A 17,912-nucleotide genomic window follows, 5' to 3' on the forward strand; every position below is an offset into this window, starting at 1 on the left:
GCTCCACCCAGAACCACAGGGAAGGGAGTTTCACAAGGTCCACGATGCTCACCACACCTACCTCTTCACACACGGGGTTTTTCTATTTCTGATGATGAGACATGTATTCCAACTTTATTGGAACTGAACTTGCCAGCTATCAGCATTGCATGACAAGATGGTGACGTTTTTACCCCTAAAATCTACAGTTCTACTGAAGGTAGTCCACACTGTCTTATCTTTTTACAGCACAGGAGGCTGTCACCCCAAGCCTGGCAATGGGGCTCTGCATGTCACCACCCCTGCCCTGGTCCCCCCACCACCGGGACTAGAGACACTTTACAAGACTGTGTTCCAGGGCGACCGCTCACCCTTCACAGCAGACACAGGCTCCGGGATTTCCTGCTCGGCTCAGGGCTGGAGAGGAGGACAGACAGCACCGCACAGACGGGACTCAGGGTTCCCTGAGAAGACAGAGCGTATTCTAAAGACGGGCTCAGGTGTGGGAAAGGCTGGATTATTGCGGCAAGGGAGACAGACTTGCAAACTCCTCCTTCAGCCTCAGACACTCCGGGAAGGAGATAGAGGACCGAGGTCACCAGGTCACGGGGGGCACATTTGCTGAAAGACGTCGCCCCATCTCTCAGGGGCTCCTCCCCATGCTGTCCCCACTCTACGTGAGTTCCAGCATCTGCCTCCTTCAAGTCCCCCCACCCCAGGGATCTCAGGTGACCTGGGCAGGGAGAGGAGGAAGTGATTTGCATGAGGCACCTCCTCCTCCTGACGGGATGGAGGCATGAAAAGGCCCAGGACCCCACGTCCAACCCAGGAGGCTCAGGAGGCTGCGTCCTGGGAGGGTCCCCACCATGGCGTGGACGCTGCTTCTGCTCAGGCTGCTCGCTTATGGCTCAGGTCAGGGGCCGGGACTCTGCACCCTTGGGGCACCTCCAAGCAGAGTCTCAGGGCACTTCATCTCCATAACAACCGCTTTCTCTCTTCTGTCTCTCTTAGGGGTAGAAGCTCAGACTGTGATCCAGGAACCGTCACTGTCGGTGTCTCCAGGAGGGACGGTCACCCTCACCTGTGGACTGAGCTCTGGGTCAGTCACTACTAACAACGAACCCAGCTGGTGCCAGCAGACCCCAGGCCAGGCTCCCAGAAATGTTATCTACAACACAAACACCCGCCCCTCTGGGGTCCCTGATCGCTTCTCTGCCTCCATCTCTGGGAACAAAGCCACCCTCACCATCACGGGGGCCCAGCCCGAGGACGAGGCTGACTATCCCTCCTCGCTGTACCGGGCAGTGGTAGTTACAGCTGCACAGTGAGGGGAGCCCATGGGGAAGCGCTACTAAAACCTGTCCATGTGCTCGGAGGGTCAGCCTTTAGAGGCAGGAGAGGCAGGAGATGGTGGAAGTGGTCAGCACCCCTGTGGGGACGGAGGCTCCGGATCCATCTCCTGTCCCGTGGTACACGGCCCCGTGCCTCTTGCAGTCTCTCCCCGGGTGTGTCCAGGTCTCCAAGAGACCCCTAAGCCCATAATGGGGGGGCTCAGGTGCCCATTTTGTAAACAACATTCAGACTCAGAGACCCTCGCACAGCCAGCACGACCCTTCTTGGTCTAAGGGTTTTAAGAGACATACTCAATTTCATTAACTTGATGATGCAGAATGAAGTAATACCTAAACACTTCTTTACATGTGTACAATAGTCTGATCCACAGAACACTTGCTGATCTATTTATACGCCACGTGCTCCCAGTCATCACACTGAAGGTAATCATGGAAAAGAAGTTTGAAAGCCTGCAAGTCTGATACTGTCCCAGACAGCTCCTGCTCTCTGAAAGTCTTTTCCCAGACTTCTAGGCTTTTTTTAATTTTTTCTTCAATTAATCAACCTGACATAGTTTTAATATTTTAAAATGCCATATTAAATGTCTATGAATTTTATTGATGACCATATTGGTAGATTTTTTTAATGTACATATACATGTATACACATGTATGTATGTATGTATGTATATTTGATTTTGGAAAGTGTTGCTCCCTGAGAAGCTGGACACTCAGTGTCTCACTGCCTGTGTGCATAGCACAGGGCATGGCTGTGTATGTGCCTGGGCTGACAGTGAGCCGGCATCGGCCCCGGCCCAGCACCACTTCCACCAAGAGATGGAGGCTGCGGGGATTATAAGGGGCGCTGTGGGTCTCCCCAGGGTCTGCACTGTGGGCAGAGCCTGCTGAGTGAGCCCTGCCCCCACCAACTACTAGGTCTGGCTGAATGGGTCTCTGTGTGTGATGGGCACGCAGCAAGGTGTCCTCTGTGGCCTGGGCTGGGTCCCTGCTCACAGGTCACTGTGGATTCCGGGAGATTCTTTCTCCTGGTCCCTCCTGGGGTGCAAACTCTGAGTCTCCCCACCTCACCCCGATTCGTTAAACTCACCCATCAAAGAGGGGACTTGAAAGAGTTTGTGTCTGTGGTTTGGGTAACCAGCAACCACAACACCACAACAGGACTGAAACCTTGGCTCTTGAAAGAAGGGCCATCCCCGGGCCTGCTCTGAGCTGCTCTATGTGGGTTTGGTCCCACTTGGGGGATGGAAGGACGTATGTCCTTGCCCTGGAGGAGGAGACCCTGGATGGGGAGGCTGGAGCCCTGAGTGCAGATCTGGGCTCAGAACAGCAGCAGGAAGGGCTGAGTGGCCAGCACTCCAGCCGTGAGTGATCCTGACTCTGAGATCAGCTTAGCCGGGGTGGGTGAAGGGGAGGCTGTGGGTACAGGGGCCCCTGTGAGGAAGGGCAGGCAGGCCCTGGACACAGTGGGGGAGCTTTGAGGGTGCCCCAGTGAATGAGGGAGGCACAGAGTGTGGCGATGGCACAGTGCTCTGGCGCCGGGTCCTGAGTGTTTGTGATGGAGGGATGTGTGTGTGTGTGTGTGATGAAGGGGTGTGTGTGTGTGTGTGTGTGTGTGTGTGTGTGATGGAGGTGTGTGTGTGTTAGCGGAGTGTGTGTTTGTATGTGTGTGTGTGATAGTGGTGTGTGAATGTGTGTGTGTGATAGTGGGGTGTGTGTGTGTGTGTGTGTGTGTGAGATGGAGGTGGGTGTGGAGCAGGAAGGGCTGGAGGAGTGTCAAGATCACAGCCTTTCCTTTGGGCAGAAGGAACAATCTGGGACCCGCAGGCAAGGCTTCCTCTGTGTTTCCCTAGTGCCTCAGAGGCTCAGAAAGAACTGGCCCACAGCTGACTCCTAAATATATCCTTTGGATTTGGTGTAAATTCCTGCTCTCTGATCCTCCGGAAGCTGAGCAGGCCTCCCTGTGGGCTTGTTGTGGGCATCGCTGGCCACTCGCTGTGGACGCACCCTCCATCACCCACCCTCACTGTCAGCCTCGTCTGAATTATTATCATTTCCTCCATTTCCCTGAACTCGACACGGTGACCTGAGAGACAACACCAGTTCCAGGGGTATCCCAGCCGTGTTGACAACACTGGCTGGAGGCTTCATCCTTCTCTGACACCCACGTCCTCATTTTCACCAGGAGGCACCAGGATGCGGAAAGTAAAGCAGTGTAACCCAGGACACAGAGAGTTTTGTAAAGGCCCCTCTGCCGTGTGTGCGAGGTCACACTTCAGGTTTTGGCATCAGACTCATGAGTTACAGACACCCAGTCGTGGAGTCTGCAGCTGCTGTGGAAGGCAACCAGGAGTCGGACACGGTGAGGAGCCGGCTGTGGAGGAGGCTGGGGAGTGGCGGGGAGGTGGAGGGCATGGGTCCACCCCGAGGGAGCCTTGGGTAGGCTTCAACCTCGGTGAGGGCGAAAGACCTGGGCTCAATTGAGCGGTTCCTTCTCCTGCTCCCCCAGGAAATGCTGCCGCAGAAGTGGTGACAAAGAATGGGTGGGAGGAGGGCTGCGAGGCCCCAGGACCCGCCCTCAGAGCTTCTCAGCCTGAGTCTTCATCTCTGACCACGAACATCCTTTTAATGGGGCGTGGTTTTCTGCTACTGAACGTGGAGTGGCTCCTCTCAGGCCACCTGTGCCCACGCAGCCACCGCTTCTTTTTTGGGTGTTAGTTCTAAAAGGTCTTGTAGGTCTTCATAGAACCATTCAACTTCAGCTTCTTCAGCGTTACTGGTTGGGGCATTGCTGGGAGCCACCACGGGAGATCCCACCCATGACAAAGGTCATGCAGAGAGAACCTGACGGGCAAAGGTGGATCAGGCCTCAAGGGACCCCCTGGATCTTCTCGAGCATCTACCCCAAAACCAGAATCTGTCTGTCTTACTCTTTTGTGCCTTTCACCAACTCTTCTGACATTAACAGGGGGCTATCCCCGACCACCTTTCTCTGGAAAAAGTCAACTTAGGGCTTTAGTTAATAAGTCTCCTGGGCATGAAAGGAATATTTCTATTTTAACCCCTCTGTTGGCATTCTAGCTTGCCTGACAGGTTTATCCATACTCTTGCACTTAACACACATGTTTGTTCACTACTCCCCAACCTTGAAAGGCACGGGAAGCCAAAACATTCTAAAAGTCCTAATGAGCATAGAGTCCTTTAAAGGATGAAAAATTATCAGAATAGATAGTACTGGTAAAGGGCTTCATTATTGGGCTAATGCTTGCTGCCAAGTTCCCATGTCTCTTATCCATTGTGCACCTGGGAGTGCATTAGTTAACATAGTTGGAATGTAAGAAAAACAAGTAGCAGCCTTGGAATTAACCACATCAGACCTTTGAGCTAATTGGTTCTTTCTTTGTTGTGACCCACTGCACCCTTGCTCCGTGAGAATGTAACTCTGTTTAGTACTTTCTGAGGCTGGGAGAAATAAAGAAGAAACACTTCAAGGAAAAATAAGTTTTCTGGTTGAGTAGCCTTTATCAAAAAAGGGTCATAAAATGTCCACAGGCCTCCAAGGCCAGAAGATATTGTACACAACATTGTTTATGGGAAAGGTATGCAGAAAAAAGCCTGGTTTCGATAAAGACAAAACGGATGTAATGTTTGGGCTGACTCTGTATGACTTTGCATCTTTCATTTCCCTCTATGTACAAGTTAAGGTATAAAAGTTCTTTTTGAAAATAAAGTTATGGGCCTCGCTCACCGAAGCTTAGTCTCCCCGTGTCATTCTTTTTTCCTTTTCTTTCCTTTTCTCTCTCTGTTCTCCTTTCAGGATGACTCCTTGGAACACAGGAGCTTTATTGGCTTTCTGTGTTAATCAAGGAAGATCAAGCCTCTGTCCTCTTTGCTTTGCTATCCTTTCGTCTATGCCGTCATCCTGAGGGTACCCCTGGATCCTGCTGGGGCTGGACCCCAGCAGGGCATAGACTTGGATTACTGTGATATTGAATGGATTACCTTGGAAATGAATAGAGATCATTCTGTCATTTTTGAGATTGCATCCAAGTACTGCATTTAGGACTCTTGTTGACCATGATGGCTACTCCATTTCTTCTAAGGGATTCCTGCCCGCAGTAGTAGATATAATGGTCATCTGAGTTACATTCACCCATTCAAGTCCATTTTAGTTTGCTGATTCTGAGAATGTCGACGTTCACTCTTGCCACCCCCTGTTTGACCACTTCCAATTTGCCTTGATTCTTGGACCTAACATTCCAGGTTCCTATGCAATATTGCTCTTTACAGCATCGGACCTTGCTTCTATCACCAGTCACATCCACAACTGGGTATTGTTTTTGCTTTGGCTCCATCCCTTCATTCTTTCTGGAGTTATTTCTCCACTGATCTCCAGTAGCATATTGGGCACCTACCGACCTGGGGAGTTCCTTTTGAGTATCCTATCATTTTGCCTTTTCATACTTTTCATGGGGTTCTCAAGACAAGAATACTGAAGTGTTGGCCATTCCCTTCTCTAGTGGACCACATTCTGTCAGACCTCTCCACCATGACCCACCCATCTTGGGTGGCCCCACAGGGCATGGCTTAGTTTCATTGAGTTAGACCAGGCTGTGGTCCGTGTGATTAGAATGACTAGTTTTCTGTGATTATGGTTTCAGTGCGTGTGCCCTCTGATGCCCTCTGGCAACACTTACTGTCTTACTTGGGTTTCTCTTACCTTGGACGAGGGGTATCTCCTCACTGCCACCCCTCTTGAGAAACCTATATGCAGGTCAGGAAGCAACAGTTAGAACCGGACATGGAACAACGGACTGGTTCCAAATAGGAAAAGGAGTATGTCAAGGCTGTATATTGTCACCCTGCTTATTTAACTTATATGCAGAGTACATCATGAGAAACGCTGGGCTGGATGAAGCACAAGCTGGAATCAAGATTGCTGGGAGAAATATCAATAATCTCAGATATGCAGATGACACCACCCTTATGGAGGAAGGTGAAGAGGACTAAAAAGCCTCTTGATGAAAGTTAAAGAGGAGAGTGAAAAAGTTGGCTTTAAGCTCAACATTCAAAAGGAAGATCATGGCATCTAGTCCCATCACTTCATGGGAAATAGATGGGGAAACAGTGGAAACAGTGTCAGACTGTATTTTGAGGGGCTCCAAAATCACTGAAGATGGTGATTGCAGCCATAAAATTAAAAGATGCTTACTCCTTGGAAGAAAAGTTATGACCAACTTAGACAGCATATTCAAAAACAGAGACATTACTTTGCCAACAAAGGTCCGTCTAGTTAAGCCTATGCTTATTCCAGTGGTCATGTATGGATGTGAGAGTTAGACTGTGAAAAAAGCTGCTGCTACCACTGCTGCTAAGTCGCTTCAGTCGTGGCTGACTCTGTGCGACCCCATAGACAGCAGCCCATCCGGCTCCCCCATCCCTGCGATTCACAAGGCAAGAACACTAGAGTGGGTTGCCATTGCCTTTTCCAATGCATGAAAGTGAAGAGTGAAAGTGAAGTCGTTCAGTCGTGTCTGACTCTTAGCGACCCCTTGGACTGCAGCCTACCAGTCTCCTCCATCCATGGGATTTTCCAGGCAAGAGTACTGGAGTGGGGTGCCATTGCCTTCTCCAGAAGAAATCTGAGCACCGAAGAATTGATGCTTTTGCACTGTGGTGTTGAAGAAGACTCTTGAGAGTCCCTAGGACTGCAAGGAGATCCAACCAGTCCATTCTGAAGGAGATCAGTCTTGGGTGTTCTGTGGAAGGACTGATGCTAAAGCTGAAACTCCAGTACTTTGGCCACTTCATGCGAAGAGTTGACTCATTGGAAAAGACCCTGATGCTGGGAGGGATTGGGGGCAGGACGAGAAAGGGATGACAGAGGATGAGATGCCTGGATGGCATCACCGACTCGATGGACGTGAGTTTGAGTGAACTCCGGGAGTTGGTGATGGACAGGGAGGCCTGGCATGCTGCAATTCATGGGGTCGCAAAGAGTCGGACACGACTGAGCAACTGAACTGAACTGACTTTGTGCACCTGAGAATCTGGACCCAGGAACTCAGCGTTCATGTGGCGCTGGAGCTTCCTGAGTTAGCTCACTGCATACCCCAGAGGGCAGGGACGTCCCTTCACTTCTGCCCTGGGTGATGTTCCCTCCCTCCTAGTCCTCCTCGGGTGGTCCCCTCTTCTCCTTACTCAGAGGGGGGCGCTAAGCACCAAGCTGAGCCTGGAGGCGGGGGCCTGACCAGGGTTCTTGGGGGCGGGGCCTGCAGCCCAGGTGGGAGGAGCCTGGCTCCCTCTGGGGTCCTGGTATCTCCCCTCCCAGTGGAGCAGCCCCTCCTGGGACAGCAGAGGGCGCTGGAGGGCCGCTCTGGAGGAGCTGAGGCTGTACTCCCAGCTGGACAACCACACCCTCTGGCTCCCAGGCAGGTGCCCTGTGCCCCAGGCTCCGTGGGGTCCCTGAGGAGTCCCTGACCAGGCCAGGCCAGCCCCACCCACAACAGGCCCCACACCCAGCAGGTGGGCAGACTCAGAGGACAAGGCAGGGGGGGCAGTTATGGGAGGGACCGATTTGCATGGCGACCTTGCCTCCCCAGGCTGTGGGAGGGATAAAGGAGCCCAGAGGGGCTGTGTCTGCTGAGAGACTGGAAGGAGGGACTCAGCGAGTACCCCCACCATGGCCTGGACCCCTGTCCTCCTCAGCCTCCTCGCCCACTGCACAGGTCACTGGATTCTCGGGGTTTGGGGACATGGCCCCAGTGGGACCCAGGGCTCTGTTCTTTACCCCTGGAGCCCAGACGGTGCTGCGGGACCCAGCCCCACCATCCCCGTGTCTTTCTTTCCTTTCTGCAGGGTCCTGGGCACAATCCGGGCTGACCCAGGAGGCCTCCGTGTCACGGTCTCTGGGTCAGTCGGTCACCCTCACCTGCACTGGGAGCAGCAACAACGCTGGATTCTATGGTGCGGGCTGGTCCCAACACCGCCTGGTGCAGCCCCCAGAGCCCACCACCCCACCGTGGTGCTGGGAAGTTCTCGGCCCTCAGGCCCCCCAGCCCGGCTCTCGGGCTCCCGTTCTGGCTCCACCGCCTCGCTGAGCATCTCTGGGCTGCAGGCTGAGGACGAGGCTGACTATTACTGTTCCTCGTGGGCCCACAGCCTCAGTGCTCCTGTGGTGCCCAGGGCTGTGGGGAAGAGGGACAAAAACCTCCCGCTGGCTGATGGCTCTTTGTGATGACGGGTGTCCAACAGCAGTGGGAGGACTGGGTTCTCTGTTATTTCTTCCTCCCCACACTGGAGGGTCTCGAGCTGGGGTCTCAGCACATCCTGTTCTGGGATCTGTCTGAGGGCTGCTTCCATGCTGGTCTCACGTCCACTCTGTGTCAGCTCCATGCTTCCCCTGAGAATCACGAGGTGAGAGACTGTCCCCCAGGCTCGCACCCTCTGTACCTGGGAATCATTGGCATACACTTAACCACAGTGTGAAGAATCATTCACATCACTGGACACGAGGCTGACCTTTGATTTTGGTCCTGAGAAGCATTCTATAAGCCCCAGGGATGTCCTGTCCGAGAGAAGGGTCTATGTCTGGTAACCTTGGACTGGTCAGATGGGGTTCAGGTAGGCAACTCTGGGTCAAGTTCAATGCGGTCCTAAACATAGAGACAATAATTACAAATAATAACAATAAAGAAAAATTTGAAAGTTATTAGTTCTTATCAATCCTGGCCTTGGGTCTGTTAAGATACTTTATATTAATACTGTTCAGTTCAGTTCAGTCACTCAGTTGTGTCCGACTCTTTGCGGCCCCATGAATTGCAGCATGCCAGGCCTCCCTGTCCATCACCAACTCCCGGAGTTCACTCAGACTCACGTCCATTGAGTCAGTGATGCCATCCAGCCATCTCATCCTCTGCCGTCCCCTTCTCCTCCTGCCCCCAATCCCTCCCAGCATCAGAGTCTTTTCCAATGAGTCAACTCTTTGCATGAGGTGGCCAAAGTACTGGAGTTTCAGCTTTAGCATCATTCCTTTCAAAGAAATCCCAGGGCTGATCTCGTTCAGAATGGACTGGTCGGATCTCCTTGCAGTCCAAGGGACTCTCAAGAGTCTTCTCCAACACCACAGTTCAAAAGCATCAATTCTTCAGCGCTCAGCCTTCTTCACAGTCCAACTCTCACATCCATACATGACCACAGGAAGAACCATAGCCTTGACTTAGGTAGGTAGAATAGGGAAACGAAGTCCAAAATGGCGGTGGCTAAAAGACAAGGAAGGGAAAAGCCCGTAAAAATAGGACAAAAGAAGGTCCTAGGACCAGAGTGAAGACTTCAGGTAGAACAAACAGCACTCCTGGCTAAGCTCGATTTGCATAGGGCAGGCCCAGGTGGAGGGAAAAACACATAAAAGGAGGAGCCAAAGCTCTTTCTCTCTCTCTTTCTCTCCTGCGTGCATGCGCTCTTTCTCTCTCCCTCCCACCCCCGCGCTCCTCCACTCTCTTCTCTTGGAGTCTTTCAGTTGGCATGTCCTCACGCTTCAAGGATGGAGTCTCCTGCTATCTTCTAAATAAAATACAGCTGTAACACTGATTTGCCTAAGAGCTATAACACGGTTTGTCTAAGACCCGAGAGCTGTGACGCACCGAGGGCTTTAATGTCCATCGCTCCAAATCTTTATTGTGAAGAGACAAAGAACCACGCAACACACATTCGCATGACATAAAGATCTCAAAAATTTTGAGATTTTAAGCTATTTGTTTGGGGTACTTTGTTATGCAGCAGTAGTTCACTAATGCACTGCCAACTTTGGGTGATGTCTTTATACAAGGGCGCCTGTCCATTTGGTCCAATTTTAGCCAGAATCTGATAAGTCAGTTTAGAAAAAATACCCCACCCTTGATCTGACCACCCTCAGTATCACCTCAAATTCCTTATCACTCACCTCAGTATCTTATTAGCCTTGCCTCGCCAAGGTTTCTCTCAGTTAAGCCAGAACCCACCCTCACCCTTATGATCCTCTGAGTAAGTTTCCATCCACTGACATCCACCCTGTTGCTGTTCATTGCTTTTCAGCCTCCCAGTCTCTCTTTGCAACCCCGTGGACCCACCCTGTTCCTTAGCTGTAAATCCCAACTGTGTCCCTGCTGGAGTCAGACTTAAGCTCAATCTCTCTCCCCGATTATAAAACCCCACTGTAGCACCCTTACCTTGAATAAAGTTTTTCTTACCACTTTTACTTCAGTTCGGGAATGAACTGAATGAACTGCCTGGAATGTGGGAGACCCAGGTTCAATCCCTGGGTCGGGAAGATCCCCTGGAGAAAGAAATGGCAACCCACTCCAGTACTCTTGCCAGGAGAATTCCATGGAGGGAGGAGCCTGGTAGGCTACAGTCCATGGGTTCGCAAAGAGTCGGACACGACAGAGCGACTTCACTCAGTTCAGTTCAGACTTGGTTCAGTTCAGTTCAGTCACTCGATCGTCTCCAATTCCTTGCGACCTCATGAATCGCAGCACGCCAGGCCTCCCTGTCCATCACAAACTCCCGGAGTTCACTCAGACTCATGTCCATCGAGTCAGTGATGCCATCTAGCCATCTCATCCTCTGCCGTCCCCTTCTTCTCCTGCCCCCAATCCCTCCCAGCATCAGGGTCTTTTGCCACAAGTCAACTCTTCGCATGAGTTGGCCAAAGTACTGGAGTTTCAGCTTCCGCCTCAGTCTTTCCAAGGAAAGAATATAGGGCAGCCCTTCCTTCCTGACTTTCCCCACCGTGACCATTCCCCGAGCGCATCACGAGGGGGCGCTGTGGACCTGCTCAGAACTGGCCGACCCCGAACACACCAGATGGTCCCCTGACCCTGCACCAGGGCTCACTGGACTGAGCTGGACATGACAGCAGGTGCTTCCTCTCAGGGGACTAACCCAGAGCCCCGACCCCCCAGGCCTCCTGCTGGGAGTGAAGCTGCACACGGAGCCCAGGAGTCACACCTGGAGGGTGATGGGCTCAGGGCATCATCAGGCCCCACCCTCTTCCCCAGGAGCAGAGGAGGGGAGCGGCCGCCAAGCCCAACCCTTGCAACCCCCCCCCCACATCCTCTTCTGCTCCTCTCTTGCTGTTTCCTACGAGCACCCCTCTGATCCATGACTTTTCTCCCCAGTCCTGGGCTCCTCTCTAAAACCCTTCACCAGCGACCTCCTCCTCCAGACCAACGTCACTCTATCAGGTCATGGGTCGGTTTCCAGGCTTCCTTGACCAGACGCTCACTTCCTTGTCCTCCCTTGCAACCTCTCTAGCCCTCCTACCAGAGAAGCCTCAGGTCTCCAGACTTCAGGTGTGACCCCAGCTCATCCCCTCCCGGCCAGGGCTGTCACTGCTGCCTTACCTGGACCTCCTTTCACTCAGCTTATCTTCCTATGGTCACTTCTGAGTGTCCGAGGTCAGCAGACCTGACCTGTCACGTACGTTCCCTCAACTCAGCTCTGAACTGACCTATGGCTCCCATACCTCAGTCTGCCCTGTTTTCACAGGCTGCTCAGAGATAAGCACTCCCCGGTGGAGAGGCAATACGTGGCAAAAAGGGCTGGTTCTAGCCCTACCTCACTCAAAGTCCAAACAAGTTAGGAATGCAAATATCTATGTAAAAATATTTTTACTGGATAATATTTAAAATTCCCTAGGATACCTATGAAGTCAATTAAAAAGAAATTTTTAATAAAAAAAAAAGAACTTACAATGATAGTTTTCCAAAACTGTATCCTTGTGAATGAAAAATTAAGAGAGAACATAGATTTTCCGTCAGTTTAATTCATGCACAGATTTTACGGAATGACTGTAGATTTTCACTATCCATTACGACCTTTGGTTCGTTTAAAATCTCACACACGCAGCGTGTAACACCTTACCAGTGCAGGGCAAGCTACAGTCAACCGTTCTTTTCCAACCAATCACTTCGACCTCTTCCTTCTCTAACCTGCTATTTGGGATGGTTGGGCCTAACAGCTATTATGTATCAGGATCCCTGGGGACACATGCTGCTCAGAGCCCTTCAGAGTCTCAATAAAAACTGCCAGGAGCATCACCAGGCCTGCTCCCTGCAGCCGGTGCCCTGTGCCTGCAGGACAGACGCCCAGGAGGGGCCACTTCATAAGACAGGCCATGGGACAGGGTCCAGAGTGTAGACGGCTTCACACACAGTAAGTTCTGTTCAGTTCAGTAGCTGAGTCATGTCCGACTCTTTGTGACCCCATGGACTGCAGCACTCCAGGCTTCCCTGTCCATCACCAACACCTGGAGTTTACTCACACTCATGTCCATTGAGTTGGAGATGCCATCCAACCATCTCATCCTCTGTCATCTGCTTTTCCGCCTGCCCTCAATCTTTCCCAGCATCGGGGTCTTTTCAAATGAGTCAGTTCTTTGCATCAGATGGCCAAAGTATTGGAGCTTCAGCTTCAGTATCAGTCCGTCCAATGAATATTCAGGACTGATTTCCTTTAGGATGGACTGGTTGGATCTCTTTGCAGTCCAAGGGACTCTCAAAAGTCTCCTCCAACACCAGGGTTCAAAAGCATCATTTCTTTGGTGCTCAGCTGTCTTTATAGTCCAACTCTCAACTTTTCCATGACTACTGGAAAAACCATAGCTTTGACTAGACAGACCTGTGTTGGCAAAGTAATGTATCTGCTTTGTAATATGCTGTCTAGGTTGGTCATAGCTTTTCTTCCAAGGAGCAAGCGTCTTTTAATTTCATGGCTGCAGTCCTCATCTGCAGTGATTGGAGCCCAAAAGTGAAGTATGTCAGTTTCCACTATTTCCCCATCTATTTGCCATGAAGCGATGGGACCAGATGCCATGATCTTAGTTTTCTAAATGTTAGGTTTTAATCCAACTTTTTCACTCTCCTCTTTCGCTTTCAATCAAGAGGCTCTCTAGTTCAAACACACAGTAAAGATCCAGGCATTTAGGAATGCTGAGTCCCCGCTCAGGCCTCTCTCCACACCTTCACCCCCTCCTCAGAGAACTGCCCCCGCTTCCTCAGGGCTGAGGGGACGCACAGAGGAAGGAGGGCTCTGCCCACGAGGGAGGAGGCCCACAGAGGAGGGACCCTGCTGTCCTGCACAGAAGGAGACCCACCTTCCTGCTCCAGGGCCGGCACTGCCCTGACCTGTTCCTGATCTGAGAGGAATTTGTATCTCAGACACCCCTCAGTCCTGACCCCTGAGCAGTCATGGAATCCATGGACAGATTCATCCTGAGGATTTGAAGGGAGCCCATGATGGCCCTGAGCTCAGGGGGACACAGAAGGGGCACCTGGCCTGGTGCTAAAGAGGGGACAGCGCACAGAGCAGGAGGCAGGATCTGTCCTTGAGGGCTCTGGTCTCCAGTTCACAGGATGTGTGTCTGGGCCTGGACAAGGGGCTGGGGGCGCTTGGGGCCCATTCCTGAAGCTGGGTGGTGGGAGGCAGAGCTGGGACCCCCGATAGAGCTCCCTGACAAGGCCTGGTGGCCTCTGCTCAGGGCTCCCAGCTGTGACTCCCACTCCTGAGACCCACAGAGCCCCACCCCGACAACCCTCTGGCCACCCTCAGGCATAGAGACCCGGCCCAGGGCCCAGGAGGGGTCAGTGTGATGCACGGGATCCTTTGCATGAAAGGACCCTCCCCCTCTCAGGGTATGAAGACGGGAAGTAGCGGTGTGGGGATGCTCTGCTCAGCTGTGGGGCCACAGAAGGCAGGACGCCCTGACATGTCCACCATGGCCTGGTCCCCTCTGCTCCTCACCCTGGTCGCTCTCTGCACAGGTGACTGGATGGGGGGACAGGGGAAGGGCCCTGGGAAGACTCACAGGCCCTGCTCCCTGCTCTCCTGTCAGGACCCCAGAGTCACCATGTCTGTCTCTCCCCCTTCCAGGATCCTGGGCCCAGGCTGTGCTGACTCAGCCGCCATCCGTGTCCGGGACTTTGGGTCAGAGGGTCACCCTCTCCTGCACTGGAAGCAGCAGCAACACTGGGGTTATCATGTGAGCTGGTACCAAGAGCTCCCAGGAAAGGCCCCCGGACTCCAGACCTTTGAAAATAGCAAACGACCCTCAGGACTCCCAGATTGATTCTCTGGCTGCAAGTCTGGCAAGTCGGCCTCTCTGACCACCTCAGTTCATGCTGAGGACGACACTGATTATTACTGTTTCTCATGGGCTGAAGGCTTGAAAGTTTGCACAGTGCTTCAGGCCAGAGAGAAGGAGACAAAAACCTGCCTCCCCCACAAGCATGGGGCTCCCAGGGCAAGGTGTCTGCCCCTCCCTTCCTGGAGTCCCTGAGACCACGGAACCCAGCTGTCTGGGTGTCCCCTGACTGCAGCACAGCTGCCCCCTCAGCTCGACTCCCCTCCCTAGGCCAGCGGCACACAAGGGGTGGTCACACGCCCCTGGATGAAGGAGCTGCTCACGGCAATTTCCCCCGGTTCCCAGGTCGGAGTCAGCAGCACAGAGCAGGGGGGTCAGTGCCGCCCTTGCTGGGTCACTGGGCACCGAATGCACATCCCTGAGCTTCTGCCACAGAAGCATCTCCTGTTAAAGGAAAAGGAAATGGAACCCAGAGTTTCTACAAGCAATTTCCACCCAGTCCAGGATCCAGTAAAAATCGTCACTTCTATCAAGAACCAGGAAACTAAATAATGAAGGGAAGTGAGACAGCATAGACATCACTGGTGAGATGCCTGAGATGATGAAATCAGGTGACAGATGTTTTTAGGGACAAATCATCAGATCTATTTGATAAGCAAATACAAACACTCTTGGGTCCTAAGGAAAAGGAGATAAATGTAGGAAAAGGATAAAGTGTCAGAATCACCTGAAAATACAATAGGAGAAATAAAAAACAAGTATCTGTACACTATCAAAGACATGTAATACTTATTGCTATTCAATTCATTCATTTGTTTATTTAAAGAGCGTTTGGTGACAGGAAATAAGAGCGCCCCTGCTTCCTCTCATAAAACATCCCAGGTGTCGCTAGAGGTAAAGAACCCGCCTGCCAATGCAAGGGACATAAGAGATGTGGGTTCTATCCCTGGGGTGGGAAGATCCTCTGGAGCAAGAAACGGCAACCCACTCCAGTGTTCTTGCCTGGAGAGTCCCATGGACAGACAAGCCTGGTGGGCTAGAGTCCACGGGGTCGCCAAAGAGTCAGACAGGATTGAGAACCAAGTAACTGAGCAGCATCTTGCTCCCACTCTCACCGCCGTGAACGTTCCCCGGGTGCGTCACCAGGGGGCGCTGTGCACCTGCTCAGAACTGGCAGCCCCTCAACACACCCCCATGGTCCCCTGAGCTGGCCCTGCACCCGGGCTCAGTGGACTGAGTTGGATGTGATAGCAGGTGGTTCCTCTCAGGGGACAGACTCAGCATCGCGGCCCCCAGGCCTCCTCCTGGGACTGAAGCTGCACACGGGGCTGAGCACCCAGAATTGGAGGGTGAAGGGGTCAGGTGGTCATCAGTCCCCACCCTCTTCCCAGAAACAGAGGAGGGGAGGAGCCCCCAGAGCCCACCCCGTGCACCCCTCCAGCTCTCCTCAGCCTGCGCCCGCTCCTCCTCATCTCTTTGCTCAGAGCCTGTCTTCCCGCTTCCCTCATTCTTGACTTTCCTCCCAAATCTGGGCCTCGCTCTTTCTACAAACATACCCTGTTGAGCTCCACAGTGATGACCAAGCTCATCCTCTTAGAAAGTCATGAATGAGTTTCCAGATCTTCCTGAAACATTCACTTCCTCATCCCCCTCCTTGAACCTCTCTAACCCTTCCTTCCCGAGAAGCCTCATGTTTCCGGCTCTCAGGTGTGACCCCAGCTCGAGCCCTCCCTGTTCCACCCCTGGTTCCCCCTCATTTCCCAGGGGATCCAGTGATGCCCCTCCAGCAGCTGATTTATCCCCTGAATGTTCACACTCTGTCCCGTGTGCCCATCGAGTCAGGAGTCAGGAGGGAAGAGAAACCCTGGTCCTGAGACCAGGGAAATGTTTCCTGGCTGAAGAGTGTCTGTGCTCAGCTGCTGTGGGACTGACTTTATGCACAGTGAGCCCGGGGAGAAGCTGCTGGGGCCCTGGGCTGGGAAAGCAGACCCTGTCCTGGGGCTCTGCCCCCGGGGCCGTGACTGATGCTCTGTCTGGACCATGCCTACGTCAGGTTGGATCCCCATGGTCCCGTCTGAGATTCCTGAGAACAGCTGATCTGCCTTGTCATGTCCTTTGTCTCATCTCAGATCTGAGACTGACCATGGCTCTGATAACTCAGCCTGCCCTGTTTCACAGAGAGAACGTCCTGCTAAGACATGAAAATCCTTCAGTGGAGATGCCATACATGTCAGAAAGTCTTTAAAATAATCTTATTTAAAGAACAGAATCTACAAGGAAAATTATGTTTTAGAAATAGTACCATGGCAATGCAAATTAAAATAGAGCCAGAGTCGGACACAACTTAGTGACTGAACCACAACATTTTTTTCAGTTAAATTAAGCATCTATTTTAAGTGATGACCTTAGATTTTTACTACTCCATGATCACATTTTAGTTCATTTAAAATCTCGAAGTCACACATCTACTGTGTAACACTCACATGCACTACAGGGTAAATTATACCTGGATCTTTTTTTCCAACACAACTCTTCCTGAACTGGGTAACTTCAAAGCCAGTTTTGGCCAAGTTGACTCTAAGAGCTATGGTCACTAGGTCACAGGATGTATGTCTGGGCCAGGACACCAGGGTGCATTCTGAAGCCATTCCTGTGGGTCTGCAGCTATGAGATCTGAGATGAGTGCCCTGGTTCTTCCTGGTGCTTTCTGCTCAAGGTTCCCAGCTATGACCTCCCACCTCCAAGCCCCACACAAACCCCTCCTCTGATCACCCACTGGTCTCCCTCAGGCACAGGAACCTAACCCAGTCCCCAAAGGTCATCAGAGCATTGTTTGGGCGGAGCAGGGACGACGGTCATTTGCATGAAAGGCCCCTCCCCCACTCCGGGTATGAAAAGGGGAAGGAGCGGTGTGGGGACGCTCTGCTCAGCTGTGGGGCCACAGAAGGCAGGACGCCGTGACATGTCCACCATGGCCTGGTCCCCTCTGCTCCTCACCCTGATCTCTCTCTGCACAGGTGACTGGATGCGGGGACAGGGGAGGGGTCTTGGGAAGACACACATGCTGTGTTCCCCGCTATCGTGCCTGGACCCCCGAGTCACCATCTCTGTCTCTCTCCCTTCCAGGATCCTGGGCCCAGGCTGTGCTGACTCAGCCGTCCTCCGTGTCCGGGTCCCTGGGCCAGAGGGTCTCCATCACCTGCTCTGGAAGCAGCAGCAACGTTGGGAGTGGCAATTATGTGAGCTGGTACCAACAGATCGAAGGATCGGCCCCCAGAACCCTCATCTATGGTGCGAGCAGTCGAGCCTCGGGGGTCCCCGACCGATTCTCCGGCTCCAGGTCTGGGAACACAGCCACCCTGACCATCAGCTCGCTCCAGGCTGAGGACGAGGCGGATTATTTCTGTGCAACTTATGACAGTAGTAGCAGTAATGGCACCGTGCTCCAGGCCGGGGGGAAGTGA

General features: G+C 52.6%; 1 gene segment (V, D, J or C); it reads left to right on the forward strand.

The window, feature by feature from the left end:
• The first annotated feature begins 845 nt into the window (after positions 1 to 845).
• On the forward strand, positions 846 to 17,912 carry LOC129629790 (immunoglobulin lambda variable 2-18-like). The segment is given in 2 exon segments: positions 846 to 891; positions 17,575 to 17,912. Coding segments are annotated over 2 exon segments (384 nt in total).

The sequence above is a fragment of the Bubalus kerabau genome, chromosome 16 (assembly GCF_029407905.1).
Source record: "Bubalus kerabau isolate K-KA32 ecotype Philippines breed swamp buffalo chromosome 16, PCC_UOA_SB_1v2, whole genome shotgun sequence".
Lineage (NCBI taxonomy): Eukaryota > Metazoa > Chordata > Mammalia > Artiodactyla > Bovidae > Bubalus > Bubalus kerabau.